Source organism: Phalangium opilio, unplaced genomic scaffold (genome assembly GCF_054372755.1).
Source record: "Phalangium opilio isolate 3A_F unplaced genomic scaffold, DU_Popi_V2 ptg000540l_1, whole genome shotgun sequence".
Taxonomy (NCBI): Eukaryota; Metazoa; Arthropoda; class Arachnida; order Opiliones; family Phalangiidae; genus Phalangium; species Phalangium opilio.
In genome coordinates this window covers 2,326,660-2,342,641 of record NW_028324244.1, presented here as the reverse complement: position 1 = coordinate 2,342,641, position 15,982 = coordinate 2,326,660, and the positions used below count along the sequence as shown (strand labels likewise).

The 15,982-nt window shown below is 34.3% G+C and overlaps 2 protein-coding genes across 2 annotated transcripts in view; one reads left to right on the top strand and one right to left on the bottom strand.

Annotated features, from left to right (window-relative positions):
- Positions 1 to 552: 552 nt before the first annotated feature.
- Rho1 (ras-like GTP-binding protein Rho1) lies at positions 553 to 3,984 on the top strand. Its single transcript, XM_089862434.1, has 5 exons — positions 553 to 707; positions 1,174 to 1,343; positions 1,414 to 1,614; positions 1,683 to 1,865; positions 1,930 to 3,984. The coding sequence occupies exons 2-5, from the start codon at positions 1,185 to 1,187 to the stop codon at positions 1,966 to 1,968; spliced, it is 582 nt and encodes a 193-aa protein (XP_089718560.1). The 5' UTR covers positions 553 to 707; positions 1,174 to 1,184; the 3' UTR covers positions 1,969 to 3,984.
- A 730-nt stretch (positions 3,985 to 4,714) lies between these two features.
- Positions 4,715 to 15,982, bottom strand: part of mon2 (Mon2 homolog, regulator of endosome-to-Golgi trafficking) — a 38,198-nt gene continuing 26,930 nt past the window's right edge. Inside the window, exons 24-31 of the mRNA XM_089862431.1 lie at positions 7,595 to 7,712; positions 7,439 to 7,505; positions 7,296 to 7,356; positions 7,107 to 7,233; positions 6,805 to 7,042; positions 5,634 to 5,716; positions 5,380 to 5,541; positions 4,715 to 5,241 (exon numbers count right to left, since the gene is read on the bottom strand). Coding sequence (XP_089718557.1) covers positions 5,222 to 5,241; positions 5,380 to 5,541; positions 5,634 to 5,716; positions 6,805 to 7,042; positions 7,107 to 7,233; positions 7,296 to 7,356; positions 7,439 to 7,505; positions 7,595 to 7,712 — 876 coding nt within the window. The 3' untranslated portion in view covers positions 4,715 to 5,221. The remainder of the gene's footprint in view (positions 5,242 to 5,379; positions 5,542 to 5,633; positions 5,717 to 6,804; positions 7,043 to 7,106; positions 7,234 to 7,295; positions 7,357 to 7,438; positions 7,506 to 7,594; positions 7,713 to 15,982) is intronic.

Genomic DNA, 15,982 nt, shown 5'->3' with positions numbered 1-15,982 from the left:
AACAACATACCTAAATATTGCATCGTGTTCTCAAATTCACTATGAAACAATTATCACGCAGATTAAAAAACAATGAACTGTTAAAAAAAGTCTGGACCGCTGTCTTACGCGGTTACCCGACTTCTTTGAAAATTTGAAGACACCGCCAACCCCAACAGCTACGCCAATGGTGGAGCGGGGGAGGGGGTGGGTCAAAGGTTGACACCTGTCGTGGAGGGGTATAGAGCTATCTCAGAAAGCTTAGTGTGACGTCACCCATGCTATTTGCCCATAGAACATAAGCGGTACCAAACATGGCCGCCCACTGGCAAAGCTAGTCGCGTGACGTTTTACCTATGCACTCACGTCACAACTGAGATAGCTCTATTGGTTGGTGGCATTGGCCTTCGAAATCATTTTATACATCTATTGGCCTATTTATTTTTCCCATAGTAGTTTCGAGATAAATAATAGTGTCCCTATTTTGAAAAATAAACATTTAGGCTTACAAAATTTACCGATTCACGAAATATTAATTAAAAAATACATAAAACTTGTCGGATTTCGTCATAGAAATTCCATAGCAATTGCGCGCGGCCGTACGGCGGCGTTAGGCTCTCGCTAGTGTTAAGAGGGAAACGCCTTGCTGTCACTTCGGTTCGAAAAAAGTCTTAGTTTCATTTAAAAATATTAAAATTAATATCGTTTTCTGGTGCAGAGCGGCGAATGTAAGCTAATCCGTTTAATTATTACCAAATTTTCTTCGTTAAAGTATCCTAATTTAAGAGATTTTTGATTGAACTTGTTTTCAAAATATGACCTAGGCTTCGGGATCATAGTAGATAAATAAAGGGGGAAAAATTGGTTCAATACCAACCAAGGCCTAGGAATTTTTACACCAAAACTAATCCTAATTTTAAGTAGGTAATTTCTTTGAAGTTTTAATTTATTACTGGTTCGAAATTAATATAGTATAGTGAGCTACGAGTTTGGCTTAGGGATATAACACCGTAAACACTATAATGTTTATACTTACAAAGTTTACGATGCAAAAGTTAAGCCTTAGTCGCTAATTGATTATGATAATTTATGAAAACTAAATTATATCATCAAAGTCACACGGATATCTCGTTTATTTCTTGCCCAACAACCAGAATATATTTTAATCCGCGCCCCAACCTCTCTGTCTCTTAGAAATTTCCCAGATGACTGCCACCATCAGGAAGAAGTTAGTAATTGTCGGGGATGGTGCCTGCGGTAAAACCTGCCTTCTGATTGTTTTTAGTAAAGATCAATTCCCAGAGGTGTACGTTCCAACCGTATTTGAAAACTATGTAGCTGATATTGAAGTCGATAATAAACAAGTAAGCGACCCTTTTACAAAAAAAAAAATTAATTCTATTAGGTTTAGTGCTAATCTAGGGGTTATATTAGGTTGAACTAGCTCTATGGGATACTGCCGGCCAAGAAGACTATGATAGATTGCGGCCTCTGTCTTATCCAGACACAGACGTCATCCTAATGTGTTTCAGCATTGACAGTCCTGATAGTTTGGAAAATATTCCCGAGAAATGGACGCCGGAAGTAAGGCACTTTTGCCCAAATGTACCCATTATATTAGTTGGAAACAAAAAGGTAATACCATTCTTCTCGTAATTATAATTAGACTAATTATTAATTAGCTCTTCTTAATATATTTTTAGGACCTTAGAAATGACCCCCATACTATCAAAGAACTGGGGAAAATGAAACAAAAGCCAGTAACGACTGAAGAAGGTCGTTCCATGGCTGAAAAGATCAACGCTTATGGCTATCTCGAATGTTCTGCCAAGACCAAAGAAGGAGTTAGGGAAGTTTTTGAGACAGCCACACGAGCCGCTTTACAGGTAAACAGTGTTTACTCGCCCCCCATTCAATAAGCCCCCCAATTAATAATTAAAACATTAACAGGTTAAAAGGAAGAAAAACAAAAAATGTGTTCTTCTCTAAATAAATATGTCTCTCGTTTTCTTAATAAAAAAAATCGTAAAAAAAATAAACAAAATGAAAAAGAAGTGGCATCAGATAGCCTATTATACAGAGGAATTAAAAAAAATTGAATTTAAAAAAAAAAAACCTTGCCAACAACAAAGTTTCTGCGATCATAGTGTGTTAAACATTTTCAACAAAAGTTTGTATAACAAAATAAATTTGACAAAAAAAGTTATAATTGTAGCTCCTCCCCCAGAAAAAAAATCAGACTTAATTCTTTTCCCTGAAATAAATTTTTAATTAAAACTAATTATTTTTAAAGAATTAAAAATAAAATCAATAAGAACGTTTCTTCCTATTCTACGTAAATATATTTCTGTGTTGCCAACCCCCCCCCCCCCCCATTCACGTATAATAAACAAATGTGTACCTACCTACTTTAAATAATAAACTTATTTGTTTGTCTTTTGGAATAAAAATAAAAAAAAAAATGAGAGGCTGTCTGGTGTCGCAGTCACAACAACAACAATTGAAAAAAATCTTAACGTTTTAGAAAATAAAACTTAAAATTTTAGCTATCAAGTAAACATTTAAAATTATTTTTGTTTATTTTTAAAAAAAAAAAGACGCGCCGCCCTTAAATCTAATCTACATACATTTGGATTAATTAAAAACCCTTTTAAAAGTAAATATAAAAATCCCTCATAAACATGATGGTATTTTAATTTTTTAATTTTAACAGCTTTGCTGCGAGCTTTTGTTAAAAAAAAATTAAAACTTTTGGGCCTTAACTGAAGTTAACTGTATTTTTAGCCAAAAAAAATTCTATTATAATTAATTAATTTCTAAGGTAAATATTTAAAGAATAAATACATGAAACTGTAAAACTATGCTCAACGTGAAAGTAATCCTACCGCTAAAGAAAAAAAAAAAAAAAAAGTTTTTTGGAGCTTATGTTTTATATTTTAATCTTATAACGAGTAAGTAATTAAAAAAGTATTGGTATTTACGTCAGACGCTTAAAATAATTTTTTAAAACGTACCGTTCGTTCGTTAATAAATAAATACCCTTCATATCGTAACTAAAAAAGGTAAAGAATTAAAGCACATGATTAAATTTAATTGTGTTTGAAGAAAAAAACTTAAAAAGATATTAATTAAAATTAAATTTGCACACGCTATAATCATAGAGATACAAGAGGAACAGTTGAATTTTCAGCTTTGATTCGGGGTCAATGGAAGCGCCCCTTCGCGTGTGTGATAGGGTGAGTTTCTTGTAGCGCCATCTACATGCGGCGAGGTAAACTAAAATATAACTAACCCCATGTTAACACTCGAAGTTAAACAGCTTCGAGCGCGGTCAGTACTTGGGAGGGAGACAACGCGGGTTCGAATCCCGCCGGGGACGTTTTATATTTAATTAATTTTTATTAATTTCCGTATTAATTAATGGAAGGAAAAGTGTTTGTAAAATAAAGGGATGTTTATTAACAGAGAATTAAAATATTTGCAAGATGAAACATTACGGTATTTATTTTTTGTTCAAATTGAATAGCTCCTTCGCTCGCCGATAGGGGCGCCACGTATCAAAAACCCTATCACACACGCGAAGGTGGGGATGGAAATTTTCATAACAGAATGTCGCGAGACCCCCCTCGCAATAGTTTGTCTAGGTTCTTAATAGTGTTATAATGTCTATGGCTATAACTAATATGTGAAAAAAAAGAAAGGCTGATGTATAAGTATTTGATGCCATATTATTAATTATTATAATTAATTATTGTATTTATCTTTTACCTTTTCCTTTATCCCCCAACTTGAATTTCCTATCTCTGTTTTTTTCTCTCCTTTCCCCCAATTAAGTTGTATGTTGCTATAATTATTATTATTATATATTAATTATTATTAAAAAGGCTGTTTTTTTAGCAAGTTATACTCGATATAAAAAAACATAGTTTTGTGAACATTTTTACTATGACTAGGTTATAATAGACGAAAGAAAAAAAAAAAAGAAGTTCATCATCTTTTTGAAAATTTTCCATTCATTTTATTAATTACTAAGCCTAATGAGTTAATTGTTAAGCCTAAAATCCTTAATTAAATTTAATTCTTACGCCTAAATGTTTAAACTAGAGAATTTAATCCTTTTGCAATTTGCATTGCTCCAAGGCCCCAAATGCCTAAAAAGATATAATCAGGGTTCATAGAAAACTGGAAAACCTGGATAAGTCAAGTAAATTAATAGACCATTTCCATGTAACTAAAAGGGAAAGATACGGGGGTAAAATTTTGCCTTCCATGTCGCTTTTTGGCGCCTGCGCTATAGAGGTATCTCAGTAGCCTTAGTGTGACGTCACCAATGCTATTTGCCCATAGAACCAAAGTGGTACCAAACATGGCCGCCCACTGCCAAAGCTAAGCCCGTGACGTTTTACTTAGGCACTGACGTCACAACTGAGATAGCTCTATAGTCTCTTTGTATCACGAGATTGCGCAGAGACCAGGTGGCCTTGCATCTGGAAATATCAGAGAAAAACCCTGGAAATGTCGGAGAAATTGGGTTTTCCAAAAGTTGTATGAACCCTGAGTAATATTTGATTATTGCTAAGCCTAAAACCCGAATTAGGCCTAAGTTTAAGCCTAAACATTGAACCTACTCATTGTAATAAAGCAATTTCCTCGCAAAACCCTAATTAACCACCAAAGGATAGGTTGTAATAACCAAAAAACCAATTAGTATTTTCATCCCATTACAATATTTACATCATTGTTTTTAATTGTATTTTATATTAATTTCTCGTTGAAATATAATTAATTTTACAGTGTCTAAGTAATAATAAACACTCACGGAAATTAATAAACCCCCAACTAACTAACTAACTAACCCTGTCCTGTTTTAATTTTAGTCCCCTTAATTTGTTGTTTGTTTTTTTTTTTGTTCAAAATGCGAGAATATATAAGAGTTTAATTATAATTACAATCATATTTTTAATCTAAAAAATATTAAAAAAATTTATTTGCCGAGCGATGCGTAAAATTTAATATAATATTTTAAACGGGGTTTTATTGTTTTAATTTATGGCATCTGCGTTGGTAATTATGTATAGATTGCTAATTGACTAATTAATGATAAATTATTGCGTTAAGTGGGCCTAAACTAATTAACTAAAACTAACCTCTATGGAATCAAAAGGAAAAAAAAAAGGTGAAATACATCACGTGACCTTAGATAATTTGCCTGCAACCTTACCTTTTGTTTATTCTTTAAAAGTCAAAGGTCATTTCGTTCCCCTTAACATAAAAAAGATAATATTACAAAGCCAAGTTGAAATTTGAAAGACTAGCTGTTGTTTCAGTTCGGTTTTAACAGGGGGGGGGAGGGGGGGGTCTTTTTAATTATTATTATTATTATTCATTTTTAGGGATTACCATTTGGAATGGCAGAGTTATAATAAGAAGGAGGGGCTAATAGATCGGAATACTCGTAAAGAGTTTCTCTAAGAGAAGCGCAAACTTGGCTCGAAGTTGAGGTTGTACAATCAACGAGGTGAGGGTATAAGGCAATCAACTGGTTCCAGACATTGCGATCGACTGAAAACCCAAAACAATTTTAAAGACAAAAAATTGCGTTAAACCTCGTCGTTGAAATTGCATTTTTAATTGATAGAAAAATGCCTAATTACCGCTATCAGGCGGCGCCTTCTTTAGGGAAGCTGTTAATGTCGCAACCGCTTTCAAAACAAAGGATATCTCAGCCACTCTATGCCTGAAATATTGCAATAATTTGCATTATTACAGCAAAAACAAAACTAAAAATTAACGATGAAGAAAGTTCCGGTTTTTGGCTAACTCGAGTGCTATTTTTTTTTTTTTTCAATGATCGATAAGCATTAAGGAACTAAACGGCAACAAAATAAAGGATTATGTTTGGTTAGATAACATCGCTGCATGGGTTTGATCAGGTTGCGACAGCCAACTGTTTGTTGCTGCTTAATTGATCTATTATCAATTATATATATTTATGAAAAGAATTGCAACTCATTGTGCAATAGATAAGAATACCGGTCTTTTTTTTTAAAGATAATGAAAGGAACATTCGTTAATAACCAATATCAACCCTTTTTTTCCGAGTAATACCTTTCGTAAACCCAAAAAAACCCATCAAGATAAAACATTTATTATAATAAGATATGTACGTCAAAGTAGTCGTCACTGACTGACTGACTGATAACCAATGCCTGGCCCAAATCGCTTAACCAAGAAGGCTAAAAGTTTGTAGGGACTTTACTTTAAGTAGTAGGTACGCGCTAAGAAATATATTTCCAATCCGTCGCCATCTTGAAAAATGGTGGCCAGAAATGTAAAAAACAAACCTTTTATGGAATAACGTTGAATGCGCGTTTCAACCGATTTCATCAATATCTATTTTACTGGTTCCCTATATCCTATAGAAGGGCTTTATGGTAAACGTTTGGGCTTCAATTTGCCGCCATATTTTAAATGGCGGCCCGAAAAGTGAAACAACATTTAAGGAATCCAGTCAGCGCGTTTCAACTGACTGTACTAATATTTATTTTACTGGTTCCCTATATCCTATAGAAGGGCTTTATAGCTTCTATTCGCCGCCATCTTTTAAAATGGCGGCCCGAAAAGTGCTAAAATATCCCCAAGGGGTTTAGTGCCTTTGTTGCAACCAGAAGATAATAATAATTTGAAGTTTTAAATTCATGACCAATTTACAACCTGCAGGATTATTAATTATAGTTTCCTGGACTTTATTACCATTTTTTTGGGGGGACTCCGTGACTTTCCCATGACCTTGGGCTAAAAGTTAAATTAATTATAATTAATTACCTGGGTAAGGGACATTTTCCACTTAATCTCTCATCTTCAACGTATTTTTTGATCACTTCTTGAAAACGGTGTAAGAGAGCCGTCACCGCTAACTTATTAACAATTCCATCAGTATTATTCGCCTCCATATCAGCGGCAACTAGACTCGAGGCATTTTCACCCAAAAAACTAAATTGCAACAAAGTTTCGAAGCAAGATTTTGCAAATTCTTCCCTTAATCTGCGCAAACTGTCTGTATCTTCAAAATAAAAATAAATTAACAAATAATATTTTCATTTAAAACTAATTAAATGAAAACTTACCAACTGGCGACATACTCGTCGCTGAATGAATTGAGCCTCTGTTTAATAAGGCAACTGTCCGTAAAACAAAATCTTTCGGGATTTGGCTAGCGTGCGGGAGAATTTGAGTTCGAATCATTTCGATTATCTGCGTTAATTAATTAATTTACTAATTAAATTGTAAAAATTAAATAAAAATAATTATATAACCTTGCAATCTAACGCCTCATCTGTTTGCTGATCTTCTAAACCTTGCGTTGGAGGTGGGGAACTTGAAAAATAAATCAATTTTAAATATAAGTAATTAATTAATTAAATTCCAATTAAAATTAATTTAAATATAATTAATCAACCTTGTAGTGAATAGAAACTCTTCTATAGTCGAAACTAACTCTGGCCACATCGATTGGAAATGAGCAGCTGAATTTTAAATAATAAAAGTTTTTACTTTCTTAGAATTCGCTGGGGTTTTTTTTTCTTTTGTTTATAATTAAAGTAATTGCAATTACTATTTTGTCTAGCAGTTGGAAGTCCAACTTGAATAACGGAAAGTAAAGCTGCCACTGATAATTTCCAAGTAGATTGGGAAGGACAGCTGTATTTCATGCTCAAAGGAATTTTCAACGTCTGTGAGAACAACAATAGAATCATTTAATAAAAGTTCTAGAGTTAATTATAATAATAAAAATCTTTTTAAATCAGTTTTCAAAGAAATAGTAATATATTTGAAAAATTGGACGACGTCATATTAATCACGTATTTTATTGGTTTTTCAAGCCAACAAACCTATAAGCTACGCAACGTACGTTCGGTTTAGTTTTGAAATAAAATATTGTCGTACCATTTTAATTTTCATAAGAAATAAGTTAATTACGCTATGTAAGTTAATTAAAACGTTTCATAGTATTATAGGCTAAAAACTACGTAATAAAAGGTGTTTTACAGGTTCAAAAATATGTATTTATAGGCCTAGTAGCTTTAAAATAAATTTTCAATTTATGTTTGATTTTGGTATTTAATATTGTCATTGTTAATTTTATTGTGCCATTTCACGATAAATAAATTAATTAAGGTACGTCACTTAATGCTATAAAAATGTCGCTGAAAATTAAACATGAAATTAGCTTAAACGTATGTACTTAATTTCAATAATTATTGACATTTTAAAAACACGTGAACTCGATTAGAGCGAGAGAGAAAAAAAAAACGTGTTTTTGGCGGGAAAGAAAAATAATCGGGGAGCGGCAGTACCCAGCCTCGACTCTATTAAGGCCGGTTCAGACGACACTATTTTTCTTGCTACGCTCGCTGTGCTGAGCTCATCAGATTTTCTGGCTTCACCAGCCTTTAGAAAATTCACTGTTCACACGAACAAAATTTCCTCACCGAGGTCAACAGTGAGAAAATTTTGTCCGTGTGAACAGTGAATTTTATAGAGGCTGGTGAAGCCAGAAAATCTGATGAGCTCAGCACAGCGAGCGTAGCGAGAAAAAGAGTGTCGTCTGAACGGGCCTTTAGAGTCTACGAGAAGATAACGAGAGAGTGCCAACCCCTTTATAAAGCTATAATCATAGCGGGAGTTCGTGGAGTACAATCACTATGACGTAATAATTACGTTCGTTTTAAACCGAATCAAGGTGGAGAAAAAAGATAAAAAAACACAAAATGACGTCATAGCCTCTTCCGAATAAATGTTAGGCGAAATTTACCTGTCACGTTACACCCTGAGAAAGTATTAGGAAACCAGGCAAATATCCGATTATTTTAATTCATTTCAAGAATGAGTAATATATATATTATAATAATAGCGTCCCTTTGTCGCCTTTCAATAGAAAAAAAAACAAACAAAGAAAAACCCTTTCATACGTATGTTATTTATATGTAGGTTGAAAAGTGGTCGCAAGTTTTATTTCAATTGGAGTATGTACCGAGTAGGAAGCCCAAAAACCCATTATATTTTTAACAAGCGTGTTGTGTAGGTGTAATTATGCCCATACGCGCTGTAACCTACGTTTGGAATTATAAATAATATAAATTAATTAATTTCTAATCTTGTAAAAATAAATATTTGGAATTTAACACGTGAACTAAATTAACAAATAATTGTTCACGCGAGTGATTAATTCTGATTGGTCAATTTATGTTCCCGTTCTAGACTAGTTCTCTGTCGAGGCGCGAGAGCGAAGACGACGTGCTTCGTTACGTAATTCCATTGGCAGACGTTCAGAAATTTTCGCGGTTACGTAATCATTTCGGGGTTATTCTAGGAGAGCGATAGCTCTCTTAGATAAGACCTCATACCGACTTTAATGTATAAGGAGGGTTTTTTGTTTGGATATAACTTTTTTTGTATTGTATTAATTGTTTTGAAAAAATTCCACAGAACTACAATTCGGGCCCTCAATATGTGGTTAAAATTTCAAAAAGATCCACCCATTAGTTTATTGTATAAAAAATAAAGTTGCTAAGGGTGGTTTTCATTTGCATAAAATTAATCAGTGTTTTTGGTGAAAAAGTTAAATTTTCCCATAGAAATAACATGGAGTTTTTCTCAAATTTAGCCATTTTGTGGTCACCCTTTTGAAATGAAATATTCGTTTGTTACGTTTGGGAACGGTTTTATATGAAAATTTAAACCTTTTTCTAGGACCATTTTTAAGGTTTTTGCGAAAAATTAAGTTTAAGTGCTAAATTTCATGTTTTTTAATCACCCTTTGACTTACGTTGTTGCACCCTATATGTCATACTGTTGGACTTACGGCGTTTTACCGTGGATAAAGCCTATGAGAAAGCCACTCTTGCACATACGCTGTTTTGCCGCGGACTTTAATTTCATTTTACTCTCTTTCGTTGCAAAAACTGAATGATTTTAGGTAATTTAGCTAGACTAACGATTACAGGTAATTAAGCTAAATTAACGATTACAGGTAATTAAGCTATATTAACGATTACAGGTGAATAAGCTAGATTAGCGATTACAGGTAATTAAACTAGATTAGCGATTACAGCTAATTAAGCTAGATTAGCGATTACAGGTAATTAAGCTAGATTAGCGATTACAGGTAATTAAGCTAGATTAGCGATTACAGGTAATTAAGCTAGATTAGCGATTACAGCTAATTAAGCTAGATTAGCGATTACAGCTAATTAAGCTAGATTAGCGATTACAGCTAATTAAGCAAGATTAGCGATTACAGCTAATTATGCAAGATAAGCGATTACAGCTAATTAAGCAAGATAAGCGATTACAGCTAATTAAGCTAGATTAGCGATTACAGCTAATTAAGCTAGATTAGCGATTACAGCTAATTATGCAAGATTAGCGATTACAGCTAATTAAGCAAGATTAGCGATTACAGCTAATTAAGCTAGATTAGCGATTACAGCTAATTAAGCAAGATTAGCGATTACAGCTAATTAAGCTAGATTAGCGATTACAGCTAATTAAGCTAGATTAGCGATTACAGCTAATTAAGCAAGATTAGCGATTACAGCTAATTATGCAAGATAAGCGATTACAGCTAATTAAGCAAGATAAGCGATTACAGCTAATTAAGCTAGATTAGCGATTACAGCTAATTAAGCTAGATTAGCGATTACAGCTAATTATGCAAGATTAGCGATTACAGCTAATTAAGCAAGATTAGCGATTACAGCTAATTAAGCTAGATTAGCGATTACAGCTAATTAAGCTAGATTAGCGATTACAGCTAATTAAGCAAGATTAGCGATTACAGCTAATTAAGCTAGATTAGCGATTACAGCTAATTAAGCTAGATTAGCGATTACAGCTAATTAAGCTAGATTAGCGATTACAGCTAATTAAGCTAGATTAGCGATTACAGCTAATTAAGCTAGATTAGCGATTACAGCTAATTAAGCTAGATTAGCGATTACAGCTAATTAAGCAAGATTAGCGATTACAGCTAATTAAGCAAGATTAGCGATTACAGCTAATTAAGCAAGATTAGCGATTACAGCTAATTAAGCTAGATTATCGATTACAGCTATTTAAGGTAGATTAGCGATTACAGCTAATTAAGCTAGATTATCGATTACAGCTAATTGAGCAAGATTAGCGATTACAGCTAATTAAGCTAGATAAGCGATTACAGCTAATTGAGCAAGATTACCGGTGGTGGCTAATTAAGCTAGATTACCGGTGGCGGGTAATTAAGCTAGATTACCGGTGGCGGGTAATTAAGCTAGATTACCGATGGCGGGTAATTAAGCTAGATTACCCATGGCGGGTAATTATGCAAGATAACCGATGGCGGGTAATTAAGCTAGATTACCGATGGCGGGTAATTAAGCTAGATTACCGGTGGCGGGTAATTAAGCTAGATTACCGGTGGCGGGTAATTAAGCTAGATTACCGATGGCGGGTAATAAAGTTAGATTACCGGTGGCGGGTAATTAAGCTAGATTACCGGTGGCGGGTAATTAAGCTAGATTACCGATGGCGGGTAATTAAGCTAGATTACCGGTGGCGGGTAATAAAGTTAGATTACCGGTGGCGGGTAATTAAGCTAGATTACCGGTGGCGGGTAATTAAGCTAGATTACCGGTGGCGGGTAATTAAGCTAGATTACCGGTGGCGGGTATTAAGCTAGATTACCGGTGGCGGGTAATTAAGCTACATTACCGATGGCGGGTAATTAAGCTACATTACCGGTGGCGGGTAATTAAGTTAGATTACCGGTGGCGGGTAATTAAGTTAGATTGCCGATAAGCATATGACTTGGAGCACAATTATATGTCTTGTGTTGGTGCACAATTCTATGACATCTGTTGGTGCTCAGATCTATGGAATCTTTTTATGCTCAGGCCTACTTAATCTTTTTGTGGTATAACTACCGCTTGCTCTGTAATTTGCTTGTTAAAATGACGGGAAAGCAATTTGAGTTTGACTGGACGTTGATTGTCAAGTCAAGCAGTGAGGATTGAAGTTATGTAATAGATGCTGGGTCAGTTCAAAAGCTTTGACTAATAAAAGTGCAACGCCCTAAAACGTTTTCTCTCTTAAGGTTTCTAAACTATTTTAATTAATATTAAGACTGAAGTAACAGATATTAATAAAAACTGTCTTTGTAGACAAAGACGGGAAAAAGTAAGAGATAAGTGTAGAAAATTAAATGCCTGAAGTAACAGATATTCAATTTTCACTTTTGAACACATGATTATAAAACATCAATTATTTGAAAAAATTCTTATCTTAGTTTTTTTCACCAAAATTACTTTAGTAAAAATATTTTAATATGACACTTATATATCATTTTAAAAATAATACGCGCTTTCCATTTTTTCTCTCAAATATTTACAATTAGGTTGAGCCCTACAAGGGGAATAAAATGAACAGAAAAACGTTAATAGCTGATAAAGTATAAACCGTATCAAAACAAGAAGTGTTCGTTAATTCGAAGTTTCAAAAATTGACCTAATGTATAGCTCTCTAAAGATCACGGTCAATCTACAGATCTTTTCGACACTAATGTATAGCTCTCTAAAGATCACGATCAATCTACAGATCTTTTTGACACTAATATCAACATCAAAATCAAACTGCCTATGTTACATTCCGCTTCGCAATATTTCTCATTTAAAAATATAAAAATTAAACTCATAAATCTCAATTTTTTCAGATATGCAAGTATTTGAACCTTCTTAAAGACCATGTCAGTCGAAAGTAAAACCAGGGAGGAGAGAATTCAGTCTCAAGTCTCTCCATCCCTGGTAAAACGTACTGTCAAGCTAGTATCCCTTAAAAAATTCTTGAAGAAGCCTTTTTCTAGAGCTAATATTGGAAGCAAAATACAAGGGGAAATAATGTTGAAAAACATTTTTCGCATATGAAATTTTGGTGAAAAAAACTAAGATAAGAATTTTTTCAAATAATTGATGTTTTATAATCATGTGTTCAAAAGTGAAAATTGAATATCTGTTACTTCAGGCATTTAATTTTCTACACTTATCTCTTACTTTTTCCCGTCTTTGTCTACAAAGACAGTTTTTATTAATTTATAATCTGGCGTAATGGACTAATAACCCTGAAAAACAGTACACCGATTTTATTATAAAAATATTTTTTTTATTTTACCGTCGAAATTCTTTTTTTTTTTTTTTTTTTTTTTCGTTTTCTGGAAAGTTAATAGTCCATAAAAATTATTTAAAAGCGTTTATCCTAATTTCCTATTTAATTTTTTCTTCCGAGGAATGCTAAAGACTTATCTGTCTAATGATTAGTCGGAATTTCATTATGATTATCATTAAAATTAGGCTTAGCGCGTCTGAGAAACGATGACGTAAAATTTGACTTAAGACGTAAAATTAGGTTAACACGGCTAAGAAATTACGTATAATTAGGCTTAACGCGTCAGAGTATTCGCAAAATTAGGCTTAATTATCACGTCTGAGGATTGGTGACGTAAGAATAGGGTTAACACGTCTGAGGATTGGTGACGTAAGAATAGGGTTAACACGTCTGAGAATTGGTGACGTAAGAATAGGGTTAACACGTCTGAGGATTGGTGACGTAAAATTAGGCTTTATTAACACGTCTGAGGAATGATGACGTATAATTAGGCTTAACACGTCTAAGGATTCGGAATGATGAAGCCTTAACAGAATTGAGAAATGAAAAAAACAACTTAACCAGGGATTTTGGTTTAACCGCTTTCACGTGACCAAAATTACGAAAACTGTTATATAACAATATCGCTAAATAAAATACTTGTTTGTCTGGTGATGAGTCGAAATTTGATTATTAGAAATTATGACGTAAACTAAACCGGTTTTTTTACAAGACCAAAATTATATAACTTCAACTATTACAAATTTAGGAGAAATATATTTAAATTCTACCTTGAAGCAAAATTATTAGCAGCGAATTATAATTACTTTATAGCAGACCTTAATTATAAAATTGAGAAATTGCTTAAGCCTACTAATTGAGAAACGATTAACGTAATATTTCCTAATAAGACCGAACCACCAATCAAATGAATAGCGAGTGGCAACAAGGAGCAATACAGGAAGTTACTGAAATTCTTTAAACGGTGGTGTATTTATTATATTTTTAGTGAGTGTACGTGATCTTAGTAACGTACTTAACAACACGCAGCTAGAAACTTGTCCATTTCAGGATTGGTGAGGAGGGAAGAGTCAGGGTTGCGAAAAAATTTGAAATTGAGGCTATATCTAGCTTGCTTGTACGCTATGCTTTAGATTGTGTTTGTTTTTCTAGAGCGAAATGTCTCATATAGTCGCTAAAATATCTCACCCAAGCATCCTCCACCACCACCTCTCCAATTTCCTGATTTATTTGACAGCGAGCATTTATTCAATAGGATTTTGGCTAATTTATCTATTAGAAGCTTGGGGGGAAGACAGAAGTACATAAATGAAAGTAAAAATGTATCGGATAAAGTTTCTAGTTTTTACCTCTCCGAGTGACGTATGTCACGGAGAGGTATTACACCGGCCGTGTCTGTCTGTGTGTGTGTCTGTGTGTCTGTCTGTGTGTCTGTCTGTCTGTCAGACCCCACGTGACCGCGTTCGCAGTTTACAAATCGGAGCAAACTAATACCCCATTTCCGGAACGCGTTCGCGGTTCACGGAAATTTGGTCATTGATCTACCAACACCAGTCTTTACTAACTGGCTTCTAAGGACCACAATCTGCTAGTCTTTGTCCATCCCACATGGACACTAGTCTGTACGTGCTTGCTTCCAAGCACCACCAACTTCTGTTCTTCGTCAATTTCACCTTGACACCAGCTTCTATGCACCACCATCTTCTGTTCTTTGTCCATCCCACATGGACACTAGTCTGTACTTGCTGGCTTCCTAGCACCACCATCTTCTGTTCTTCGTCAATTTCACATTAACACCAGCTTCTATGCACCACCATCTTCTGTTCTTCGTCAATTCCACATTGACACCAGCTTCTATGCACCACCATCATCAGGTCTTTTGTCCATTCCACATGGACGCCGGTCAGTACATTCTTGCTTCTTTTCCACCGTCATCGTTTGGTTTCAAGATATACGCGGCGAGCGGCTAGGGTTACGAGAAACGTCTAGCCTCCCAATGGCAGGGCTTCCACCATCGGTTCACGCGAATGCGTTTTTATCTATTATTTGGTTTTAAGATATACGCGGCGATCAGCTAGGGTTACGAGAAACGTCTAGCCTCCCAATGGCAGGGCTTCCACCAAAGGTTCACGCGAATGCGTTTTTATCTATTATTATAATGGAATCGAAACGTATATATACCCCAAAATTTGAAGTAAGCGGGCAAGAAGGGTACCCGTCACTTTAAACGTCAATATTAGCAAAGTTTCGAAAGATAATAGGAACAACTTTATTTTAAACGATTTAACTATTTTTAAAGTTATTTACTGGCGATTAAAATAATTAAAAATAATTATATTTATTTAAATATTAAAGATAAACCCAAGTACCGAAGTCGTTAAATCATTGCCTCCTATATCTATCAAGGCCCGTGCATTGCGTTTTATTTCCTACATTGCCTCCTATATCTTTTTAGGCCCGTGCATTGCGTTATATTTCGTACATTGTCTCTTATATCTTTTTAGGCCCGTGCATTGCGTTATATTTCCTACATTGCTTCCTGTATCTATCTAGGCCCGTGCATTGCGATATATTTTTGAGAACAACAACCAAAATGGGAAGCTCCTCTCAGAACCATAATAATTTGTTTTCTCTGTTATATGAAATGAAAATATGGATAATATTTTCGGCAATTCGATTTGAATGGCTCTTTCTGATGTATCATTCTCTCAGCACTGTTCATAATGGACAGGAACGTAGAGATTCGAGACACTTGGAATTACGATAGTGTTTCAAATCCTCTGTAATGAGGGCTTAACGACTTGGA